Raw genomic sequence first — 26,216 nt, 5'->3', positions numbered from 1 at the left:
AAATAAATGTATATTTATATATATATTTATTTTTTGACAGTATATTTAATTGCACAATGATGGATTCGTTAGAATTAAATTATTGAACAACGAAAGTGTCTTTATTACAAAGAAAATGTGTTTTAGTAATTTAATATATTAACTATTAGAGGCATCGGCATTCGGCATCATTGCCGGCTATTTTTGAAGTACTCCGTACGGACCGCTTGTCAATCCGGGGCCGCATATTCAGCCGCAAACAATGGTCTTGTTCATTTTTTAAGGGTCCGTTTACGATCGGGCCGTAGATTCAGACATAGTGTGCACTGTGCAGCCGTATATCCTATACTTTCCAGCGTTCGCATGAACCACCAAAAATACCGCCGCACAATTACAGACGCAAATACAGCCGCACAGTTACAGCGTCTGAACCTGGCCTAAACCTGAACAGGTCCCTAAAAATATCTGATTTTGAAATTTTACTGAAAATTTGGAAATTTGCTGCTAATGTTTTACGCTTTCTATTGACTAAAACAAAAAAAAAATGAAATATAGTTTAATAAATGCCGCCAACATAAAGTAGACATGTTGCTAATGCTATTTAATATATAATTTATGTGGCATAACCATTTTCTGTATAAGCAGAAAAGTTTTAAAGTTGGAAAAATGCATTTTTTCACAATTTTTCACGCTATTTTGGGTTTTTTCATAAAGATTCGTTATAAGTATCGACTCCAATTTACTAGAAATGTGAAGTACAATATGTCATGAGAAAACAGTCTCAGAATCAGCCGGATAGGTAAAAGCATCCCGAAGTTATTAATGAATAAAGTGACACAGGTCATATTCATAAAATTTGCTCCGGTCCTTAAGGCCATTTCAGGCCCGGTCCTTAAGGGGTTAAAGACCATGATCAGTCGACATGCATGATATCGGCTGATGGGGTCTTTCAACATGTTGAAATGACCCGATGATGGCAGTGATAGTTTGCTGCTTGTTGCTCCGTGTAATAGTTGCTGAAGGAGCAGACCGCTGCTGACTAAAATGGGCAGTCTGGATGAGCTTAGGATCGTCAGGGCAGTGCTTCCTGCTGCTCCCTGCTCCTCCCTGCTCCCACTGAAGTCTTATGAGGGTTTTAGATGCTGACACTGCATGTTTTTTGTTGAGGAAATCAACATGGTTTATTTGGCAAAATAAAAATAAAATGACTATTTGCCGTGGAACCACACATACAGCTTTGTTTCACAGTTTTGGAGATGAAAACAGGTATCAATTCTTAAGAGGAATAAAAGAAAGACTAATTCTTCTCTCTTATATCAAATTTTTTTTGGCTAAAAATGACATAAAATAGAATATGTAATTCCAGCTTAAAACCTCCACACACTTTTTTTTCACTTCAAGTCTTTACTTTCAAGTTCGAACATGGAAAAAGTGCAATGATGATTTTTATATGTGTTAAAATGCTGCCCCCTAGTTTGTCTCCTGAGGCAAGCTGCAGAGGTACCTGCCCATCCCCCATTTGTGTCCGTGTCCTGCTTTAATCTTCCGTATTCATGTACTGGATTATTGGTAGTCTTGGACTTTGTATTAAACGTGTCTTTATAATCTGATTGGGAAGGTGCCCAATAGTGGGTGGTAGAATCACTATATATGCCAGTCATTGAGCAACCACATTCACACAACAGCCTGAGTTTTCCCAGAATTGTAAGTTGTCTGTATATGTTATGTGATGGTCCCCATAAGGGATTCTATAGGGGCATGCTGATGTCATCTATTTATTCTTGTAGTTCTTTTAGCAATTTATTTGTGTATTAGTGTAAAGATTTGTGTTGATAAAAACCTGAATTATTTAAAGTAAATAGGAACTATCTTAGTATATTAATGGATCCAACCTATAGGATAATCTACCAGCAAACTTATTGACACTACAACAATATTGCATATAATAAGTTGTATATGTGCAAATAGCTTAGATAGGTTAGATAGTTAAACTGTTTACAGATAATATTAAATTAATAAACAGAAGCAGTTTTCTCATCTAATAGGATATGACAACCTTTTATATTTGGTGACCTCTGGGACCCCTGACAAGCCTTGGGGTGCAGGGGCTGTAGTGTTGTATTAGGCCAGTTGCACACAATCAACTCATCTGTACTTTGGAGGTCCTGGTGATAATAGGTGTATATTCAATTAGCCTTATTTAGTTGCAAAGTCTTTGAGCTATTACTCCTTGCTGTGTTGATGCTTTGTTTACTAGTAGCCATTGGTTACAAACAATCTGTCGTGAATATGCACTGATCCTATCATGTGGGAGGGTGTCTAGTCAGACAACATCACGAGAGTGCCACTTTCCTGACATGTCAATAATTCACCAACATCCCAACCTGAATTCGATCTGGAACTCAACGTCCGTAACATGGTGAATGGGCAGTTGGAAATACCCCTTTAAGTATCATTATCTTTGTCTTCTACAGGTTGCGTAAGTGCAGTATTGAAGGGCCTGCTAAAGCATGAAAGTGTTGCTACTATCGGTAGCCCTGCTGTTCTTTACAGGTATGATGACTCTTGGGACATTAGTGTGATTAGTAATAATGGGTTACACTCATAGTTACATACATAGTTACATAGTTAATACGGTTGAAAAAAAGACACATGTCCATCTAGTTCAACCAAGGAAGGGATGGATACAGGGAAGGGGGAGGGGTGATAGGTTCTATACATATGCATTTACATTATTTTGGTCTAAGAACTTGTCTAGGCCGGTTTTGAAGCCCTCTTCTCATCTCCAGCCTTGTATCCACTTATGTACACCAATCCTTTCTGTAACTGTTAATAGTGTCCTAATCATAGAGCTACTTTGTCTTTGTGCTAAAGATTTTACCAACTAGATGAACCCTGTCTATAAGCCCTGTACTACATTCTGAATAAAAGTCATGTAATACTACATGTACTTGTGATAACAGATGTGCATCATGGACGCCTGGGCCTATGTGCACAATGTCATACATGTATACCATACTGGCTGAGCTTGCATCATAGATCAGCGTCTGACATCAGTGATCACGCTGATGTCGTCCATAAACCCCTCAAATTTTGCAGCATTTAAGAGTTTTAGTGACAGAAACGGCATCTGTCACTGACCAATTAGGTATAATACTCCAAAGTAGGATGTGTCCTTAAGGGTTAAAGAAAACCTGTCCCCTGTTTTTGGAACATCAAATTACCAGTATGTCTTTATGCTGCTTGGGGGTATGTGCCCCAAAACTGCTTATATGATGCCTGCCTGGTCCAGCAGTGTAATATGATTTGGCATTTTACTCTCTGGGAGCGGTATCCCACACTTGCATCCCTGGTTGCTAATGCAGGCACTACATCGATGGACTTGGCAGGCATTATACAAGCGGTTTTGGACACTTAACCCCAGCTGCATTAGGAAGGTGGAAAGGAATCCTAGAAATAAAACTTGCCAAGATTGTGAATCTGAATCATCAGGGACTATCTCGATGATTAAGATCCATTGGGCGTCCATATGTGCGTTTCTGGAAAAATCATGGGTGATGTCTATCTATCGTGCACATTTATACAAGGTGACATACACACCAAGAATCGGACACTCAGATCCAACTTACAGTATGCCAGCAGGATTTCCTATGACATTCTCTTTGTCTTGCAGGGGCACAGGGGCGCTACTTTTGGCAACAAGATGAACCTAGCCAAGAAAAAGAATCCGACAAAACAATACAGAAGATTGTACATGATGCTATTGGAATAGTATCAGAGCTTTGGAAAAACCTGGATTTACCTGAAATTGAAAAGCAGTAAGATTTTGTTGACAATTTGTCAGTTTGTGTACAGTAAAGTCTAGATGACCGTATTTTTGTTTCTTTTTAATAGTAGATTTGTGTAGATTTGTGTAAACTGACATTGTGTAATAATGATTGCAGGATATTATCTGAGAGAACCAGGCCAGGATGCCTAATAACTACCCACTTAGAAGCCCAGGGGTCTTAAAATTAAAGTTGCCTATAAGTGTGATTTGATGATGTGTTTGATCACAGTACAGTTTAGCAGATCACTAGTTCAAGTTGATTGTAAATCAATGATCTATTTCTGGAAGGCATTTTAATGATTAAAGGGGTTATCCAGTGCTACAAAAACATGGGCACTTTCTTTTAGAGACAACACGACTCTTGTCTCCAGTTCAGGTGCGGTTTGCAATTAAGCTCCATTCACTTCAATGGAACTGAGCAGAACAACCCCGCCCAAGCTGGAGACAAGAGTGGGGCTGTCTCTGGAGGAAAGTGGCCATGTTTTTGTAGCGCTGGATAACCCCTTTAAACAAATAATAATAATAATAATAATAATAATAATAATAATAATAATAATAATAATAATAATTATATATATATATATATATATATATATATATATATATATATATATATATGCATTGGGATGCCTGTAAGCAATACTACTCAGTTGTTGTTCAGTTATAGGTGTAGAACTTCTAGAACATGAATTATTGAAGATCATTTGCAAGTTGCATAGGGTCTTGGTACTTACAGATAGGTTGTTCTGTAGTTGTACCCCAATGGGTCCTCTGTTAAATAAGTTAATGCGATATATTTATTTGCTTATTCTTTATTCCCAGATACCATTTAAAAGAGAGGATGGAAGCTGCAAAAAACCATGCCGAAAAACTAGAGAAAGCTGTTGAAAGTTACTATGACGCAGTTGCTAAGAAATTCGATGAACAGCTGCACGAAAAGTTCCCTGTCTTCAGAAAACAAGTAGTGCCTATTTTGAAGGGTTTTGATGATGCTATGGAAGATCATATTAAGAAAGTTGTAAAAGAAGTAGTGCCGGTTGGATCTGATCTTATATCTGGAATAAGTAAGCAAGTAATAGATTTCTTCGAAAATCTGGAAACCGTTGCTGAAAAGCGTCGGGATGCACTGCGCGCTGAGATCGACAGCCTGCGTGTCAAACTGCAACCCTACGTAGATGACGTCCATGCAGAATATGAGAGATACCGCAAAGATTTCCAAGGTGAATTACAGAAGGATTATCATGACTTCAAACAAGATGTAGAGCAGAATATGGAGAAGATAAAGGAACAGGCTCAGCCTCACCTTGAAAACATCAAAAGTAAATTCCCTGATGGAAAGGATGTTAAAGAAAAGATTGATAATTTCCTTAAGGAATTGAAAGAAGCTCTGGAAAAGCTGTAATGAAGGCGGCTCAAGAGAAAAGCAATGAAGAAATGTGATTGTGATTTACCACTTAGAAACATATACGTTTTTCTGTAAATCTAACATTTCATTCTATGACTTCATAAAATCTTTAGTGTAACATCTCTATTCAGTTTATGATATTAAACTTTCTTCATTGCTTAAATACTGGATACCTGATTCATCATATATTTTATTTACCTATTAAGGCCAGGTTTACACGCTGTATGACACCGGCCGTTCTGTGACCCGTCCATGTCACAGAACGTCCGGTGTCAGTGAAGATCATCCCAGCCAGTACCGCACTTCATTTTTGCTGAATTGGGATGCGGGCGCATCCATGAGCTCCCACATGCCAATTCACCATAGCACACAATGGAAAGTATGGCCGGAGCCGCACTTTCCATTGTGTGAGCTGTCAGTGTTCAATAAAAAGTGGCCACAGAAAACTGACATGTCAGTTCTTCCTGTGGCTTCTAGGATTCCCGGACAGAGTATATACTATAGGGGAGATTTATCAAACATGGTGTAAAGTAAATCTGGCTCAGTCGCCCCTAGCAACCAATCAGATTCCACCTTTCATTCCTCAAAGACTGTTTGGGAAATGAAAGGTGGAATCTGATTGGTTGCTAGGGGCATCTGAGCCAGTTTCACTTTACACCATGTTTGATAAATCTCCCCCTATGTGTATACACTCCGGCCAGGATTCCATTGACTGCAGTGCAACATAAATTTTCTATTAATCACGGCCGTTGTTGCAAGTCGGCAACAATGGTCATGATTAATAAAACATTTACATTGTGTGAACTTAGCCTAAGCCTATGAGGAGACCAGGTAATATAATGAAGGACAACTTGGGGCTTTTGCACACAGGTCTATAACACTTCATACAACCTCTATGAAGCCATTAAAGAGCACTCATAAGGTCATAATGTACCTAACTATATCTTTTTTTTTCTGTTGCATTTTGGATAAATATAAAGAAACACAACTCGTACTAAATCCAATATCATAGTATAGAAATATAAGTACAGTAGAGGCGATTACCTCCACAATATATTTCAAGGCATACAATGACACACAGAGTAACTGAAGCTCTATATTACAGGTTATAGTCTAACGTAAGTAAATGCTACAGCAAAACACATAATATCCCTTCTGTAGTATTGTGTAGTAATACACGAAGCAGAAAACGCAAAATACACTTCCCTGAAATCATAGTAGTCATCACCGCCCAGTATGTTATACATAAACAGCGTAGTTTTCCTGATAATAGGCACCATGGTCTGGGGAAGTCAGTGCCAAGGTAAACCACGGCACACCAATACAGAGGAATGTGACTGTGTTTTAGAAAATGAATATAGCATAAAATCAATCCAACAAACCTTATGTTACATCAGACCTGTAACTACCACCATAGCAACCATAATGGCCGCTATGGGGCCTGCCTCATCAGGAGGCCCATTCCTCCAATACACTGGGTCTCCTGAGCTGTCATCATACCACCAAGGGGATGCCTACCATAGGGGGCACTATGTACTGGGGGGTAGGATAATAGGGGAGATGCCTATTTTGGGGAACACTGTCTACAGGGGAATCCAGGGGAGAAGCCTACTGGGGAGATGCCTAATATATGCTATCTAGTGGGCGGAGGGCTAACAAACAGGGGGATTACCTACAGTGAGATAGGGAGAAGAGGGGGGTACAATTAAAAGTTTGCTATGGAGCCCAGCCTTTTCTAGTTACGCCCCTGTGCCACATCCAATATACCATGTTCCCAGACTTTATGCTTTGAATAAATAACTATAAATGGTAAATGATATACCCCTATATCAACAAAATAAATAACTAGATGACTACATAATAAAATGGGTCTAGTGTGTACTAAACAGGAGGGTTCCTTACCTCCTCTATATACCATATTTCCAAAATGTGTAATAACTTTCAGGACACACACTACAATAAACCTTTACCTACCGTCCTTTGCATCATTATCAACACTAAACATTATGTACACCAATCCAATATGTTGTTAGAGCATGTAACATTGCTGTCTATCTCCACAAGGAATCTTCTGCATGGAGTCATTCTTCAGGATGGCAAAATGGGAAATGGACTCTGTTGTGTCACAATATATGACATGTTTTTATAAAAGCAAGTTGGTATATATAATGTACAGCCCTGTACATCAATAAGTCAGGGAAGGGAGAGGTGGGGGAGGAGGCATGCATCCTGTGGCTCAGCATCACTTTTGTGGCACTTCAGCCTCCAAGGAAACGTTGTAAGTTTATGGGCCAGTCTCATTCTGCAATATTAATACTCCAAATACTCCAAAAACCTGCAAAAACCTGCACCTGTTTTGTTAGTGTGGCCCTTCAGCTTAGTGACTTATTGGCTTTAACCGCAGCCCCGAGAAACCCCTCCACAATGCACTACTGTAACGACTAGAGTCGTAGATCCGCTGTACCACCACTAGCGATGGCGTAAGCCGCACCAGGGCCCACCGCAAGGTGGGATGGACTGTATAAACTGTATTCCAGAATTCCAGGCGGTACCCAGGCTATCTCCTCTTTCCCCACAGACCGGGAAGGCATCAGGAATCAAATGCTGCACGTTTGAAAATGTTCGAGTTCGATCGAACCTAAGATTTCCCAATGTTCGATCATCTCTAGTCCCTCCCCTGACTTGGCTTGCTAGCGGCAGCAGGCGAGGTGCAGCTGGAGACATAAGCTGGTAGGAACATGATTCATGGCTGGAACCATGACAGCAGTCACTGGCTGCAACCATAAGCAGAAACCAGGGGTAGGAACCACGGACAGAAACCAAGGGAGAACTGGTACCACACACTATGGGAGCATGCAGAGGCTCCAACAGGGAATGTCAGGACAGGTGCTCATTTATAGGGGAGCTGGTTGGTGCAACATCCAATTAGGGACGTACTATCACTTTAAAGCACCGAGAGCTGGCACGCGGCCAGGCAGAGCTGGAGGAGACAGGAGACACACTCCTGTCTGCTATGCCACGACCTACTGCTGCAGAAATTGCACTGGTGTGAACAGGCTGCACTGTGCTGAAAGCCTGCAGGGAGGGAATTGGGGATCTAATTCTACAGTAAATTGCTTCCTATAAATTGTCCTGTTCTCTTTATTACTAGAGACATATTTCTCTTGATAAAAAGCACTGGATAGCAGACTGAAGAGAAGTAAGACACCTATTGGTCAAGATTTTACAACAGTTTTATGAGGTGAAGAGTCATAAATAAATTAGGAATTAGATGGATCATTTTAAATAGATTATTTAAAATATGATGTATGACTTGTACAGTGGTGCCTTGGATTACAAGCATAATTCCTTCCGGGACCGTGTGTGTAATCCAAATCCGCTCTTAAACCAAAGCAAATTTTTCCATAAGAAATCACTGATATGTAGACAATTGGTTCCACACCTCAAAAATAATGATTTTTTTATTCTGAATAACATGTAGAAGAGATGAAACAAACAACGAGTAACAGCTGAAAATGTGATATTATAAGTTACTGTACGGTATAGCAATCAGTATGTGGAGTATAATGTATACTATGTGCATAAACCTGACAAACAGAAGCAGTTTAATTGCAAACCGCACCTGAACTGGAGACGAGAGTCGTGTTGTTTCTGGAAGAAAGTGGCCATGGATTTGTGGCACAGAATAACCCCTTTAACGGGAGTTATTCAATCCCTAAACTTATAATAATAATGCGATGCCTCTACCACCATCTTCTAGACTACACAGATCAGCAAAAGAAGATACAGGAAACAGGTACTGTATGTTAAGATAGTTTTTTATTTGTTTAGCAACCAATAGTACTAACAAAATGCATTATAATCCCACTAAATATGTTATTTTCTGATTGTATATTCCCTCTAAACATTCACCTTTATTCCCCATAATCCTAAGCATCAGCGTTAACTGAGAAATATTGTCCTTTTGCTTTTGATAAAGTTCCTTTATTTTGATAGACATGCTGTTTGCTATATTAGCAGATTGGATCGGTGTGTTATCTGAGAACTATGCTCCTTCAACTCAAATGTTCGCTTGATAATGCTTTAATAGTTCAACAGACACAATCATTGCTAGATTAGCAGGATTAAGGCTCACCTGGACCCTGTACGGTAGCCAGCAAAGTCCCTGAAGGTCTGTATTACTCTGCGTGCCATCACATAGTTCTTCCATTTCCAGCTAAATTATCCTATAGTCAGAATTCTATAAAATACAGCATGCATGAAACATTGAGGTCACACAGTGCTACAATATCAGTTAATAGAATGTTATAATACAGATACAATGTATTAAAAAAGTTTTCATACCCCTTTGCCTTTGTTATGTTGCAGCATTGTGCTATATTAAAAAAAAAAAAAAAATACAAAACCATTTTCCCCATCATTCTTCACTCAATTGCCTATGGGCCCTATTACACAGAACCATAATCGTCCGAATCGGCCCGATCCGGCTCCCTGTAATAAACACAACGATCAGATGATGACAACAATTATCGCCTGATTGTTGATATAGGTTTGGACCTATAATTGTCAGTCCCCGGCCGCGCATCACTATGTGTAAAAGCGGTGTGTGGCTGGTGGCTGCCGATTTCCAAACTCTATACATTACCTATCCATGCTGCAGGGCTCCTCTTGTGCTGTGTTTCTCCCTGGGTCCAGATTCTGAGCTGACAGATCGCTTAGCCAATCACTGGCCAGGACAGCCGCGGCCAGTGATTGGCTGAGCGGCGTGTCAGCTCAGAGAGGCCGCCCTGGAGGTGCAGCGCGTGGGACCTGGTGAGAAGCAAAGCGCAAAAGAAGCCCTGCAGCATGGATAGGTAATGTATAGAGTTTAAACAAGGGCTTCAAGGATATCGGTAACGATGTCCAGGCAGCCCTTGTTAAACGATAATCGGGCTGTGTAATAGGCCCAGTAAACTAGCGCAGATCTAGCAGATCGGCGCTAAATTACAGTTATTATCAGGCCCTCGTCGTCCCGTGTATTACTACCCTTAAATAAGAATGTGAAAGACCTCAGACTGGGTTAATGGGTCACCTTCCAACAACACAATGACCCTAAGTACAGTCTGACTCTAGACAACATGAGAGAGACACAGGGACAATATTTGTGAATGTTCCTGAGTGACCCAGACAGAAATCAAACATTTCTGGAGAGACCTGAAAATTTATGTTCAATGATGATCCCCATCCAACCAGAGCTGGGGAAGATCTGCTGAGAAGAAGGTAAGAAAATCCCCCAACCCAAATGTAAACCTTGCAGCATCATACCGATTAGTCTCTCTGCCAGTCAGCGCACTCTGTGGGGATGATTGACAGGCAGAGAGACCTGTTAGAAGCCTCTTTGCCTGTCAATCATCCCCATTTAGCATACAGACGGGCGGATCCCCGACCAGATGACTAGTTTCCACCTTTGTCCCAGTCTTGCCCACCGGAATAAAACTACTTTTCCCTGGATGTAAGGCACAGCTGCAGATGCACAGTAGCTCTATACTGGGAATCATGTCATCACAATCCTGCTGACTGGTTCCCTTTAAAGGGGTAGTGCGGCACTAAACAATTATTCACTAAATAACACACATTACAAAGTTATACAACTTTATGCAATGTATGTTATGTTAGTGAATCGCCGCTTTCCCTGTGTTTCCCCCCACCCACACCAGACCCGGAAGTGTAATGTTTTTATGCTCAGCCAATCGCGGCCTGATGACGCGGCAGAGGGCGTCCGGCACTAGGGACGGTCGGAGCGGTTTGGCTGTCTGCCCGAAGATGACGTCGTGGCACAAGATGGCGGACGGGGGTCGGCTAGAGGCAGGTATGTATAGAACACTACACTTCCGGGTCTGGTGTGGGTGGGGGGAAACACGGGAAAGGGGGTGATTCACTAACATAACATACATTACAAAGTTGTATAACTTTGTAAAGTGTGTTATTTAGTGAATAATTGTTTAGCGCCGCACTACCCCTTTAAAGTAATCTATTTCGATACCAATCCATCCTTCAGTACTACAAACATTATTTTATATGAGCCTTGTCTTAAAAGTTCAACCCATTTTTGGAGTCACCAGCTGCTGAAATATCACTTTGTGAAGGGCTTTCCTGGGTTACCATCACTATATCACTCTACAAATGAGACCGTACACTGAGCAGACTAATGTCTCTTGGGTCTAGGCCTCCAAAATGACATCAGAGCAAACAGGCTCCACCAACCCTCAAACTCTGCATGGGCAGAAAATATGTTACTGTCATGTGTGATAATCTGCAATGATACATGTGGTTCTGAATCTGATAGACAACTAAATCTTTGTTCACATAACATAATGGAAAAAGCAAAGGAAAAGACTTGGGGGGCATTTATCAAGGACATTGCGCCTATTTTTTGGTTACTATATAGTTTTTGAGCCCATTTTTTGGTCTAAGGCCTTATGCACACGTTCAGTATTTTTTTCTGGTCCTGAAACAACCCGTGAGAAATTGCGGATTGGACATCCGTATTTCATCCGTATTTCCGTAATTCCATTTTTTTACTACTCATTGCTTTTCAATGCACTTCATCCGTATTTTTTCCGTAAATACGAATCCGTAAATTACGGGACGTGTGCATAAGGCCTTAGTTCTATTTATGAAGCAGTATTGGCCGGGATAATATTTTATAGATGCGAAACTGCCTGTTTTGAGTAGTCTCCCAAATTTTTTTTTGCCGATTTTTCTGCGATTATTTTCATCCACAAATTTCTGAATATTTGTTGAATTTTTCCTATTCAGCTGATTAAAAAACACTCTGTAGAAAAATTGCACGTTTGAGACTCAATAGTAGAGATGAGCTTATCAGCCTGCTGCCCTTGAACTACGTGTCGCTTTACTTCGTGTGCCTGAAAAATTGGATCCAGACCTGGAAACTAGGAGAAGTTTCCCAGGACTGGATTAAGCTTTTAAAGGCAGCCGGGGAGCAGCGGCTCAGAGTTCAAGGGCAGCTGGCTGATAAGCTGACTGCCGAGCTAACAAAGCGATTCACTTCTTTAATACTGTAAATTCGCTCATCTCTACTTATTAGTAAGTATGTTATTTTGTATTGATGTATTGGACAGTTTGCAAAAACCAGTAGCAACAGCGACTGCCATACTATAAAGATACATAAAAATAGCCATATAAGTGAGGCCTCTAAAGGCTGGAGGAGCAAAATAGTTCTGACTAATAGAGTGATCAGAACTGCTGTGTCCATACAAACAGATTTGATTTAAAAAACAAGGTCAAAGACCAAGTCTCAATTAATCAAATCTAGGTCATAAAATCAGCTATTTATTGATATGATATTGAGCAAAACAATATATAACCTTTCACATGATGTGCTGTAATACCATGGTGTCTTATCTATGTTTGTCACAGTACTCTAGTTATCTTAAAGGGACTGTCTCATGTATTTCTATCAGAAATCCTCACATGTCTGTTTTAGAAGATACTTGTTTACCTGTGAAATAATAATTCCAGAACATTAAGGCCGGGTTAACATATATGCGGCGGTGCGGCAGCATTTCCCTCCGGCGCAGGAGAAAAGCGCCGGAGGGAAACGCATCATTGAACTGTTTTCAATGGGATCGTTCAAAACATGCGGCGGGGAAATAGTGGCTGCCGCATCGCCGGACCGTCGGTGCGTCAGGACGCATCTTGCAGCGTCCTGATGGACCACCGCTCCGGCGATGCGGCACCGCACTCATTGAAACAAATAGAGCGCCTGGCGGGGCAGGACGCATGCCGTTCGGCTCTGGCATCCGGCATTCAGCCGAAGAGGAGTGCCCTGCAGCGCCCAGGGGGAATGCCCCCCGCAGCCGTCCAGTCATGCACCTCCCTGTATAGTAATGCACCCCTATCTGCCCCCCCTATACAGCAATACATCCCTATCTGCCTGTTGCTCCCCCAGTAATATATAGCCCCCCTGTTGCTCCCCCAGTAATATATAGCCCCCCTGTTGCTCCCCAGTAATATATAGCCCCCCAGTAATATATAGCCCCCCTGTTGCTCCCCCAGTAATATATAGCCCCCCCATTGCTCCCCCAGTAATATATAGCCCCCCTGTTGCTTCCCCAGTAGTATAGAGCCCCCCTGTTGCTCCCCCAGTAGTATAGAGCCCCCTGTGCGCTCTCCCCCTGTAGTATATAGCCCCCCTGTGCACTCTCCCCTTGTAGTATATAGCCCCCCTGTGTGCTCTCCCCCTGTAGTATATAGCCCCCCTGTGCGCTCTCACCAGTAGTATATAGCCTCCCTGTGCACTCTCCCCAGTAGTATATAGCCCACCTGTGCGCTCTCCCCCAGTAGTATATAGCCCCCCCGATGTCCTCTCCCCCTCCCATATAGTCCCCCTGTGCGCTCTACCCCTCACATATAGCCCCCCTGTAAGCTACCCCCATTGAAAATGACAGGAAAACATATAGGGGAAAAAATGTCAACTGATGAGAGCAACTTGTGTCAACTGATGGCAACTGATGGAAAATGATGGTTTTTAATGAAAAGAAGGATAGAAAAACTGATGCATTTTTGGCATCAGTTGTGACATCAGTTGTGGTCAGTTTTTGGAAAAAAACCCACAAATGATGCAAACTTATATATGTAAACCCAGCCTTATTCTTAAAATTCAGTGTTCATTGGAAATAAATCAGTAAATGGGCTACTGGTCATTGCCATGTCCTTGACCACAATCACATTGCCTAGTTAGTGCTGTCAATAACAAACTGTGTAGGGACACACCCCTTTGCCGTGGGGAATGGTAACACACACTTAATTTATTCATAAATATTTACAAGGAATTATAACGTGGAAGCATTTAGAATTCTAAGAAAATAAGTTCCAGAATTTTTATAATATAGGGAAAGTATTTACCAAAAGGTCATGAGATCTGATAGAACCAAGATGTAATCTGTGTACTGTAGTTATAGTCTTTTTTTCAAATATTCACTGGGAACAACACAATTGAAGAAACATCGGTCCTTCTGTATTGTCCGAGGGACCAAGGCAGTAGGAGGCGCATGCTATATAGAAACTAAAGTGAATGGGAACCACTAGGCAGAGCACTGTCATAGTCTCCAGGAAGTGATGTCCCTGTTCCTAGATAACAGGCCATTGGAGATGCATATTGAATTTATGTTTGGAGCCTTTGTTTGGCAGATAAACCCGAAAATAAAATGCCGTGTATACACCAGTCACATCCATTAGGCTCCATTCATCCAACAAAAGGCCAATAGAGAGTCATCTGTCCTTCGTTGGGGTTGCACAATATAAGCCAATAGAAAAGGTCAAAAATAACAGGTGACCAAGTGCTTTTATTTTCATGTAATTCTTATTACAGCTGATGGCTGGGGGTATGAGTAAAGGGGTTGAACTCCATTGAGTTATCACTGTGCACATTTTAACATCTAATCATAAGAAAGAAATCTAGTCAGTAAGACGAAACTCAGTCAGGACCTTGACCGACCGGTTTGACTCATGAATATGTTGTAAGATTTTGCTATGTAATATCATAAAAATGTTCCTTGTGATAGCAGGTGATCACACTATCACAGCATGAACAAGGACATTTGGCTTCAACATTATTCTATTATTGCTTTTATTTGACTGATTGTACAGATGCAAGAGATCAGGACACGGCACTGTTACTTTTCACCCACCCAAAAAAAAACAAAAAAAAAAAAAAAACACTGGTACTGTTCAGTTGCTCTTATGTAGTCTTTTCCTTGTGGAGGGTTGGTTCAAATCTTGTCTGGTTCTGTCTTTTAGCTGAAAAACACTGTTTTATTCTAGAGGAGCAGTGTCAGAGAGGCGAGGCTCTGGGCAAGGTCCTCCTCTTCTGCCCCGACTCAATCCAGCACATGTGCGAACCAAAGTGCTGCAGACGCATTAATGAAGCCTGGCTCCAGGTCATTGCAGAAGAAGAGAATCCTACCCAGGAACATTGCTAAACAGACACTGGGTGAGGAGGAAGACCTGAGAGGCACCGTGAGCCCAGGGCACAGATGCTTTAGGCCCCATCTCTTTGACACCGCTCCTCTGAAATAAAAATGTGTTTTTTTAGCTAAAAGACAGCACAGGGAGAGGACTTCATGAGAGCTAATGCATGATACCAGTGGTTTGAACACAGAATGAGTAGCAAGCACCTGACTAATTATGGCGGGTGCTCACAGACTGCCTGTGGCATCCATAATATACTGTACCCCTCGCTCTGTTTCCCTTATGGCCACAAGGAAAAGGTTAATGGAGGAACTGTTTCCTCCTCTTCCTCCTCTTTCTTAGTGTTATTTCTTAGTGTTTCTTAGTGTTAAGCCCTTGGGTTTCCCCAGGAGGACTATGGTACGCATTCCTTTAGGATAGGAGTGGCCACAAAAGCGGCTAGAGCGGAACTCCCTAAAGAGGTGGTTAAGAGAATCTGCAAATGGCGTTCGGACTGCTATGCACGTTATGTGAGTCTGGAGCTTTTGGTGTGATTTCTAATTGTTCTTTCCTTTCAGATGTCGTTCCACCTGCGGTTTTCATAGTGGGCCACTCTTACATATTCCATGCTGGCCAACGTGCGGAGGTCCGTCCAGGAGGCAGGAGCCTCGGGTTCCGGCAGATTGCAATGTCCTGGCGTGGAATTCGGGGGCTTCGCTGGCCTCAAGTTTTGCCGGAAGTTATGTTGTTCGCTGGCACGGTTACAGGTCCGGTGATTTTGGTTATCCATGCAGGGGGCAATGACTTATGTCAGCTCATGACCCTCATGCGCGCGGACATAGAACGTTTTGGTCCCCTTTTTTACTGAATACGTGCTTGTGTGGTCTGAGATTGTCCACCCGGATGGTGTGACAATTCGCCAGGGATCCTGGGGCGATTGAAAGGGTGTGCCAAACGCTCAGTGCAAGGATGTCCCACTTCGTTCGATCTAGGTCAGGCATGGTGATTCGCCACCGTCAGCTAGAGGGGAGAATAGAGGGCTGATGTCTGGTGACGGCGTGCAACTGTCGGAGATTGGGATAGATATCTTTTTATTGGGCCTGCAAGATGGTATCGAGCATCCGTTTTTCGTGCTGTGTGGGGGTCGGAGCCCAGTTTAGGTTTGACTGGTCTCCTTCGTGGCTGAGTACACCTGCCCAGCAGGTTAAAGGGTTAAGCGGGCGTTTGTGTACGGGCACACCGTGGCTTCCCTTCTGGTGAGTTGGCATGTAGTGCCGGTTGGTTAATTAAGGTTAAAAGTATGGTTAATAAAAGCTGTGGCCGGCCATCACCCAGCAAAAGAAGTTGAACATTGTGTTTTTATTTCCTGGCGGCGTTGGGGAATATAATTTCCATGTTTCTTGTTATACTATTGTTGGAAAAGTAAAGAAATTTGCTAAAGAAGTTTCTTATGTTGTAGCGTGGTGTTTCTATGTGTTTGTACGGTGCCGGTGGAGAGTGGAGCTTCCTGATCACACTCGCTGAACTCAGGTGCACTCAGCATTCTAAATTTGTGTGTTGGGGAATATGGTGCAGTCTACACGTTTGGTATGGAGATCTAGGCAGTCTAGCAAGCACCTGACTGATTATGGAGGGTGCTTATAGACAGCCTGTGGCATCCTCCATAATATACCCCTCGCTCTGTTTCCCTTATGGCCCCCAGGAAAAGGTTAATGAAGGAACTGTTCCCTCCTCTTCCTCCTCTTTCTTAGTGTTATCCCCCCTCCCCCTTTTTCCCTCCCACATGTGTTCAGTGGCCAATTAGAATTCCCGGGCTGGAGAGCCTATCAGGGACCAGTAGGAAGTGGTACCAGAACCCACTTATAGGGGTTAGCGCAGCCCGCGCTTTCAGTTCACTGCTTACAAGAGCGGTTTCCCTCCCTCTCTCCCTTTTATGCGAATTGTACATGTTTATGTGTTGTTACAGTCATGTGTTTTAAAAAAAAAAAAAGGACGGTTAATAAAAGCTGTGGCCGGCCATCACCAAGCAAAATAAGTTGAGCGTTGTTTTTTTATTTCCTGGCGGCGTTGGGGAATAAGGTGCAGTCTACACGTTTGGTATGGCAGTCTATGGCAGTCTATTAATACTATATTTAATCAAGTTATTAAGATGAATTAACAAACTAAAACCAGTGTTTTATCTCATACAAAAGCTTAAACATGATGTACACCTTTTTTTTCCTTTCCATAGATGTGTGTCTCCATGATAACAGACAACAAATAAACATTGTGTAGTCTGACCCGCAGTCATACACATCTCCATCTTATGCCCTTCTGTCTGCAAATCTACCAAATGTATACTGAGGAGAATTAGAGGCCAGATAGAAAGGAGCATGACCGTAGGATCAGACTACACAATGTGAGTTTGTTGTTGTCTGTAGACACCAAATAGTATTTTGACTGTATAGTAGTGATATATTATAAAGTATAACCAAACTTTCAGAAAACTTTTGATATGTCATAGAGACATGTCAGAAGTTGTAATCTTAGGGGTCCAGCTACTGGAAACCCCACCAATCACTACAAATAAGGGACAAAAGCACTGGCCTGAGCACTATGTCCCTTTGTTTCTGTTTGTCTTTCCTTGGAAAGTCAACAGCACAGAGTACGAACTGAGTGAAAGCTCACAAGGTGGGGAGGACCTGCCGACAGGCTTTGCAGTGGTAGACCCATACATTGCTGATATATAAATTAGTATACGAAACAGGGACTACAGAGAGCTGTAAATCCAATAACAATAATTTCCTCATGTAATAAGGTATGGACATTCCCTTACTTGCATGAACTGATCTCCAAACTGATGAGCCATGTAACTGTTTTGGGGATTCCTTTACCTTAACGCCTCTTCATGTCATTTGTGTAGACCTCTCTGTGCTGAGGGAAGGAAACTACTGACAAATTCCCTTTGAAGCTAACAGGATGACTTTGTGGAACTAGATGTATTATGCGAATACATCGCCATCTTGTGGCAGAAAAATGATAATACATGTTTTTAGGTAATAGAAAAGTAAATATTATAGGCGGTATTCTGCTTTAACATTTTAAAACAATGTAGCATAAGTATGTAAAACATAACAAGGAAACAAACTATAACCAATATCAACCCAACAAACAGAACAAAGTCAGGGAAGAGACAGCTGTGGAGAAATGTTTCTCATAGTCAGTGGTTGTAGTGGTGTCCCACCTCAGTCACTGATCATTCTTATTGTTGAAGCTATGTAGAAATGGCCACAAGGAAATATGATACCACAAAATCACATCAGCAGCAAATGATCTGTTTGATACTTTCCAAGACGCTTTGGAAGATAACCAATCTCCCTTACTAAATTTAGGAGACAAATCGCCAGCCAGTTACTTTTTTTGGGGGGATAGGGCAAGTTAATTTCTGAATGAACTTATTCTTCAGCATTCTGCTTCTTTTGAATAAAATATGGGACATTGTGCCCTGGGCATATCCCTCTCCCCCTCTCCCCTGCGTATGGAATTTGTGCAGATGGGAATTTTTGATCACTTTTTATTGATTTTGTTTCTGATAGATAACGTGACAGAAAATCTGCAATCCTTGCATTTTTTCCTCTTTTTGCTTACACCATTCACTGTAGGGAAATACTAGATAATGGGGAGAGAAAAAGAGGAAAGGCAGGAGGCGGCGCCTCGTGTGATACCTTTGGTACTTGGTAGAAAGATGGTTGTAACGATTTGAGGCTCACCTTGAAGCCCCTTGGGCTTTGTGCGTATCACCCCTACTCTGGGGTATTGGTACAGGATTCCGACGTGACTGTAGTGTCCCATTGCAGGCTGCAGGAAAAGCTAGCCAGGAGTGGCGCTCTGGGATACTCCCAAAGATGGGGCCTGTGTGTACAAAAGTGAAAGTAAAATAGAAAAACTTGCCAAACTCCTATGGAGGCCAGCGCTGCCGCAAAGGATCACTGGCACAAAGAATTATAAAATGAGGATTTATTTAAATATTGAAACGCGTTACATCTGTGCTAATATTTAAATAAATCCTCATTTTATAATTCTTCGAGCCAGTGATCTTTTGCAGCAGCGCTGGCCTCCATAGGAGTTTGGCAAGTTTTTCTATTTTACTTTCACTTTTGTTTTTCTATTTTACTTTCACTACTGTAGGGAAATAGTATTGTAAAATTTTAATACATTAGATAATTGTGCACTTGGTATTGAATATGTTTATTTATAATTACATGTTTTATTTGTATAATGGGAAAGGTAGGTGATTTAAACTTTTATAGGGGGAGGGGCTTTGTCATATTTTTAAAAACATTTAAAAAGAATTTCTACACTTTTTATCTTCCCTTAGGGGACTATTACATGCAATCATTGCACAGCATTGATCAAAGTTATCTTTGATCTTACCATAGAGCCTGTCTGAGGCAGACTCTATGAGAAGATAGATGATCAGACTGCATGAAGGTAAGTATGAGACCTCCAGCAGTCATGGAGAACGATCGGGACCCCTGCAGTAGGCTCCTGTCACTGACACTTAAATGCTGCTGCCTGTCATTACTGTGAGGACCCGGGTGCTTACAGCAGCCGGTCCTCACTCTCTATGAAGCTTTATAGAGCCCCTGCATATTATGGCGTACCGGTACGGCATGATGTGGGAATGCACTGCTTTTCGTGGCATACTGGTACATCATTTTGCATCAAGGGGTTAAAAATGTAATTCGGACAGTGCTGACCTGACACAGGAGAAGGAAGCGTTTCTGTCAGATAAGGACTTCTACAACGTTTCTTATATGTGCAGTGCCTATTTAAATGAAAAAATCTTTTAGCATCTCTTTGTTCTTTTACTTTTTTCCTCTTTTTGTCACTTTACTTGCTTTTGGTATTTTCTCATGCATTATTTCTTTAAATGTGTTTGGTATTTGCTGACATAATCAGGGTGTTGCTTTGAATAGACATGAGGCTTGGAAAGGAGCTATATGAAATGGCTGTAGCCTGAGCAGCTTTCGTTCCCATTCGATCTAGGAGCTTCTAAAGAGAATGGAATAAAGTTCTGGGATTTTGCTTATTTTTTCTTCTCCTACCTTCAGCATGCTGCATTCTGTTTAGTTACCCTCTTGCTTGTGAACTTCTGGAATTTGCTGTAAAGCAGTCCTAAGCCAGTATTAGTGCTAATTTGCCATCAAAGTAATAGATCAGTGTTAAAGGGGTAGTACAGAAAAAAAATCTTTCAAATCAGCTGGTGCCAGAAAGTGTAATTTACTTATTTTAAATAGTCTCTAGTCTTCCAGTACTTATCAGCTGCTGTATTCTTTCCAGTCTGGAGAGCAGGGGATTTTTTCTATGGGGATTTGCAATTTTTTTTGACAGTTCCTGTCACGGGCACAGGTGGCAGCAGAGAGCATAGGGTCATACTGGAAAGAATACACCCCTTCCTGCAGGACATACAGCAGCTAATAAATACTGGAGGAGTGGAGATTTTTTAATAGAAGTAAATTACAAATCTTTGGAAATTTCTGACACCAATGTTTTCTTATATGTCAGTCCAGGCTTTTAGAATAAAGGGTCTGCAGTGATCTAGTGAGCTGCACTGGGTTAGTTTCAGGATGTAAGCTAATTTCCACCAATAATAACATCTCATTTCTCAATAGCATGTTAGGAAATGTTAGGAAAACATTTTCTCAAGATTTTTGTTTTATATTATATTTAAGAGCATAATAGACCAATAAAATAAGGTTCTCTAAAAGTAAGATATTTGGATTATTAATCCTCAAATGACTGAAACAAGTATAGGGAGTACCCAGGGTAATGGAGGCCCTCGAGAAAAAAAATCTGTTGGGGACCCCCAATAACTTTTTAAGGTAACGATGGTTGTGGGCACACCATTGAGCTGATTGAAACAAGGTTTAGAGTCCACTTCTAATGCTGTCTCCTGGTCAGTGTACAGTCTATTCAGGGTCGGACTGGGGTACCTTGGGCCCACCAGGTAAATTGATTCTTGGGGCCCACCCAACATATAAAGACATAATAAGCACCAAACCTTTCACGTTAGTACAGCGACTTTGCATAGAGCTGTGTATGTGACCAATGATACTAGTGCACTGCCAGTCACTTATACAGTTGTTACTGATTTATGCAGTTATGGTAAAACTGCACCATTTAGGTAGAAACTTAAAGAGAACCTGTCACCTCCCGTGCCGGGTCAGAGCCCGGCCGACCCCCGCTAGAGCCCCTTATAGTCACCTCATTCCCGAAGTCCCGCTTCTTCAGCCGGTGCGGGGACGGAGATATCACCTTGGGAAGCCTGGCGAGCGCGGCTGAGATGAGTCCGACGCTCATAGAGAATGAATGGAGCAGTCATTCTCATCTCAGCAGCGCGCGCTCTGGGCTTCCCACGATGATATCTCCGTCCCCACAGCGGCTGAAGAAGCGGGACTTCGGGAATGAGGTGACTATAAGGGGCTCTAGCGGGGGTCGGCCGGGCTCTGACCCGGCACGGGAGGTGACAGGTTCTCTTTAATATTGCTGCAAAAACACATGAAAAATGTCATGTGTGAACACAGACTTAGAAACATAAGGAGAAAATGACCATCTAGTCTATTCTTATATTACAATCTCCAGCAGAGGAGACCAATAATAGTTTATTCTAGCCTCACCACAAGGTGTTGGGCTAGAATAAGACTTTTAAGGACCTTCATGAAAGGCATATCAGTGGTCATTAAAGCGTTAAAGGGGTACTCAGGTAAATAATAATTTTTTTCAAATCTGTCAGAAATTACAGATCAGTAAATTACTTTGATTTAAATATTTTCAGTCTTCCAGTACTTATCAGCTGCTGTATGTCCTGCAGGAAGTGGTGTATTCTCTCCAGTCTGACACAGTGCTCTCTGCTGCCACCTCTGTCCATCTCAGGAACTGTCCAGAGCAGCAGCAAATCCCCATAGAAAACCTCTCCTACTCTGGGCAGTTCCTGACATGGACAGAGTTGGCAGCAGAGAGCACTGTGTCAGACTGGAGAGAATACACCACTTCCTGCAAGACATACAGCAGCTGATAAGTATTGGAAGACTGGAGATTTTTAATTAGAATTAATTTACAAATTCCTATAACTTCCTCACACCAGTTAATTTGAAAAAATATTTTTCACCAGAATACCCCTTTTACCAGAATATCCCAGCCGGACGGTCTTCATCTCTGTTGAATTGTGATTCAGGCACACCCGTGTGCACCCGCATCTGAATTCCCAGATGCACACAATGGAGCGTGCAGCCGGAGCTCCATTGTGTGCACTGACAGGTTCTCTACGGCCACTATTCAATGAATAGTGGCTGCAGAAAACTGACATATCAGTTTCTTGTGGCGCTGCTGGCGATCCCGGCCGGAGCGTATACTTTGGGGGAGATTTATCAAACTGGTGTAAAGTAGAATTGTCTCAGTTGCCCCTAGCAACCAATCAGATTCCACCTTTTATTTTCCAAAGAGTCTGTGAGGAATGAAAGGTGGAATCTGATTGGTTGCTAGGAGCAACTGTGCCAGTTTCACTTTACTCCAGTTTGATAAATCTCCCCATGTGTATACACTCTGGCCGTAATTCCATAGAAGGCAGCACTATGTAAGTTTCGTATAATCCGTTGGCCGTTGTTGCAAATCGGAAATAACGGCTGTGATTAATATGAAACTTACATAGTTTGAACATAGCCTTCAGGTTTAATCTGCCATTGTATACATGTACTAGGAAAAAAAAAAAAAAAAGAGAAAACACCATAAGGTGCACATGGCGTATTACTGCAGAATAAATGTGTGCCAGTGGCTAAACTTGCTGCTCACCATGGGCGGTCATGCTACAAGCCCAACACCGCCAGTTACTTTAGCGGTACTTTATACACATTGATGCCGCCTGCAGCCCTTTCAACGGAACCAGGAGACTCGGTACAATCATTTCGCAGCAGAGACTGCACCAAAGTAGTACAAAATCTTGTGACTTTATTCACTCCCTCTTGTGTGAGGTTTCGGTGTACTCTAGCCTTTCTGAGGGCTAAAACCGAAATATCGCGCTGGGTGTGAATCAAGTCACAAGATTTTTTTACTACTTTGGTGCAGTCTGTGCTGCTGATTTTTTTTAACTGTGTCTGGAGGGGGTGCAGTCAGATGAGGGGGGCATTATACTACCTGTGTCTGGAAGGGGTGCAGTCGGATGAGGGAGGCATTATACTACATGTGTCTGGAGGGGGTGCAGTCAGATGAGGGGGCATTATACTACCTGTGTCTGGAGGGGGTGCAGTCAGATGAGGAGGCATTATACTACCTGTGTCTGGGGGGGCAGTCAGATGAGGGGGCATTATACTACATGTGTCTGGAGGGAGCACAGTCAGATGAGGAGGCATTATACTACCTGTGTCTGGAGGGGGTGCAGTCAGATGAGGGGGCATTATACTACCTGTGTCTGGAGGGGGTGCAGTCAGATGAGGAGGCATTATACTACCTGTGTCTGGGGGGGCAGTCAGATGAGGGGGCATTATACTACATGTGTCTGGAGGGAGCACAGTCAGATGAGGAGGCATTATACTACCTGTGTCTGGAGGGAGCGCAGTCAGATGAGGGGGCATTATACTACCTGTGTCTGGAGGGGGTGCAGTCAGATGAGGAGGCATTATACTACCTGTGTCTGGAGGGAGCGCAGTCAGATGAGGAGGCATTATACTACCTGTGTCTGGAGGGGGTGCAGTCAGATGAGGAGGCATTATACTACCTGTGTCTGGAAGGGGTGCAGTCGGATGAGGGAGGCATTATACTACCTGTGTCTGGAGGGGGTGCAGTCAGATGAGGGGGCATTATACTACCTGTGTCTGGAGGGGGTGCAGTCAGATGAGGGGGGCATTATACTACCTGTGTCTGGAGGGGGTGCAGTCAGATGAGGGGGCATTATACTACCTGTGTCTGGAGTGGGTGCAGTCAGATGAGGGGGCATTATACTACCTGTGTCTGGAGGGGGTGCAGTCAGATGAGGGGGGCATTATACTACCTGTGTCTGCAGGGGGTGCAGTAAGATAAGGGGGGCATTATACTACCTGTGTCTGGAGGGGGTGCAGTCGGATGAGGGAGGCATTATACTACCTGTGTCTGGAGGGGGTGCAGTCAGATGAGGGGGGCATTATACTACCTGTGTCTGGAGGGGGTGCAGTCAGATGAGGGGGGCATTATACTACCTGTGTCTGGAAGGGGTGCAGTCGGATGAGGGAGGCATTATACTACCTGTGTCTGGAGGGGGTGCAGTCAGATGAGGGGGCATTATACTACCTGTGTCTGGAGGGGGTGCAGTCAGATGAGGGGGGCATTATACTACCTGTGTCTGGAGGGGGTGCAGTCAGATGAGGGGGCATTATACTACCTGTGTCTGGAAGGGGTGCAGTCGGATGAGGGAGGCATTATACTACCTGTGTCTGGAGGGGGTGCAGTCAGATGAGGGGGCATTATACTACCTGTGTCTGGAGGGGGTGCAGTCAGATGAGGGGGCATTATACTACCTGTGTCTGATGCTTATATCTTTATTTTTTGAGTTGGTGCAATAATTGAGAAGAAGTTTGCTCTCTGGAGGTCCCAGTTGTGCAGCAGATCCGTGAGGCTTAGGCGCTGATCAGCTGATTCAGGATTCTCACATCAAAGATGATAGGAGTTGTAGTAGAAGTAACAGTAAGACTTTAATCAATGGATGACATTTTTGTAGAAAACCCTCAATAGATCTGACAAAGAGGGTTCTCCTCAAAACGCCTCATCCATTGATGAAAGTCTTACTGTTATGTCTACTACTACTCCTATCATCCTACCATCACTCCTATAATACTGAATCAGCCGATCAGCCCCTAAGCCTCAGGGATCTCCTGCACAACTGGACCTCCAGTGTGCAAACTTGTTATCACCACATACACACACACACACACACACACACACGCACACACATGCGCATGCATAAACACATGACACAGATGTACAAACACACACAGACAAATATACAGTTACAAATATACAGTTAACAAACTCACATGTTAAGCAGGGCAGGAAGCTCCATGGAGTCCTCTTGTCTCCATCTTTCCCTCCTCTTCTCCCAACCAGGCCCGGCAGCCTCTCCCCCTTCTCCTGTGCACCGACTGCACATGGCAACAGGAGAGTCACATGACTGCAGAGGGGAGGGGGGATGGAGGGCCCTGCTGCTGCTGCTGCTCTCCGCATCTTCCTCGTGACAGGCAGGAAGAGAGCAGGGCCGAGGCTGGGAGCGGGGACACACTGAGTGCAGGGGGAGGGAGGGCCCATGATTAGTTTACATTAAGAACGGGCCCTGATGCCGCCTGTTCTTTTCAGCAGTGTGGAAACAAGCAGGGGCCCCCTTGCGCTCCCTATCAAATGGTAGGCCCCTCTCTGGGTCAGGGACAGGGCCCAGCAAGGAGAAAGGAGCGGGCGGGGCCCACCGGGGAATCCCCCGACTCCCCGGTGGCCCAGTCCGAGCCTGAGTCTGTTCCCTTTAAGCCTTTGTCACTAGTATAAGTTAGGCAATTTTACACCAGGTAAACAGCATCCCGGACTAGTGCAGAAAAATATGGTAAAACTAAATGAAGGTGTTTAAGTTTGTATCACTGGCGGCCTAGGACAGGAAAGGTGTTAATCTCAGAATCCCTAGAGGTGTAGGGCTGTATTTGCTGTGGAACATTATTATTACCCTCACAATAAGCCACAGGATATAACATGCTACTAGTGTGTAATACTATATCTTCTTGAAATCCACAGCTTCCAGTATGACCTGAACAATTTTTGGATATGCTGGGAGCTATTGTTCCTCAAACTAGAAAGAAGCCAGCCACCATATTACTGCAGATCATACAGGGGCTACAGTGCTGATCAGAGGCAGAATAATCAACTACATCCAGTGACTTCATGTCCTGTCTGATCAGAGTCGTTCTCTTCCCTTTTCTTTTTCATTCAGCCGAAACCACCATGACCACCAATGGCTTCAAGCTATGTCTCACCTACACAGGGTTTGCTGCCCAGAGATCTTTG

The 26,216-nt window shown here is 43.0% G+C and overlaps 2 protein-coding genes across 4 annotated transcripts in view; one reads left to right on the top strand and one right to left on the bottom strand.

The window, feature by feature from the left end:
- LOC138769690 (apolipoprotein A-I-like) overlaps positions 1-26,216 on the bottom strand; it is a 523,881-nt gene that overhangs the window by 35,738 nt on the left and 461,927 nt on the right. The window lies entirely within an intron of this gene.
- Positions 1,647-5,383, top strand: LOC138770062 (apolipoprotein A-I-like). The gene is made up of 4 exons (XM_069948960.1): positions 1,647-1,683; positions 2,454-2,532; positions 3,653-3,797; positions 4,631-5,383. Exons 2-4 carry the CDS (start codon positions 2,490-2,492, stop codon positions 5,208-5,210), a joined length of 768 nt encoding a protein of 255 aa, XP_069805061.1. The 5' UTR covers positions 1,647-1,683; positions 2,454-2,489; the 3' UTR covers positions 5,211-5,383.

The sequence above is a fragment of the Dendropsophus ebraccatus genome, chromosome 12 (assembly GCF_027789765.1).
Source record: "Dendropsophus ebraccatus isolate aDenEbr1 chromosome 12, aDenEbr1.pat, whole genome shotgun sequence".
Lineage (NCBI taxonomy): Eukaryota > Metazoa > Chordata > Amphibia > Anura > Hylidae > Dendropsophus > Dendropsophus ebraccatus.
This window is presented reverse-complemented; position numbering and strand designations above follow the sequence as displayed.

What these genes read in the sequence shown, in the direction of transcription:
- LOC138770062 (XM_069948960.1), top strand. Translation starts at nt 2,490, where the DNA reads ATGAAAGTGTTGCTACTATCGGTAGCCCTGCTGTTCTTTACAG. An exon ending in AGCCCTGCTGTTCTTTACAG is followed by an intron (nt 2,533 to 3,652) that starts GTATGATGACTC and finishes TTTGTCTTGCAG; the next exon opens with GGGCACAGGGGCGCTACTTT. An exon ending in TTACCTGAAATTGAAAAGCA is followed by an intron (nt 3,798 to 4,630) that starts GTAAGATTTTGT and finishes CTTTATTCCCAG; the next exon opens with ATACCATTTAAAAGAGAGGA.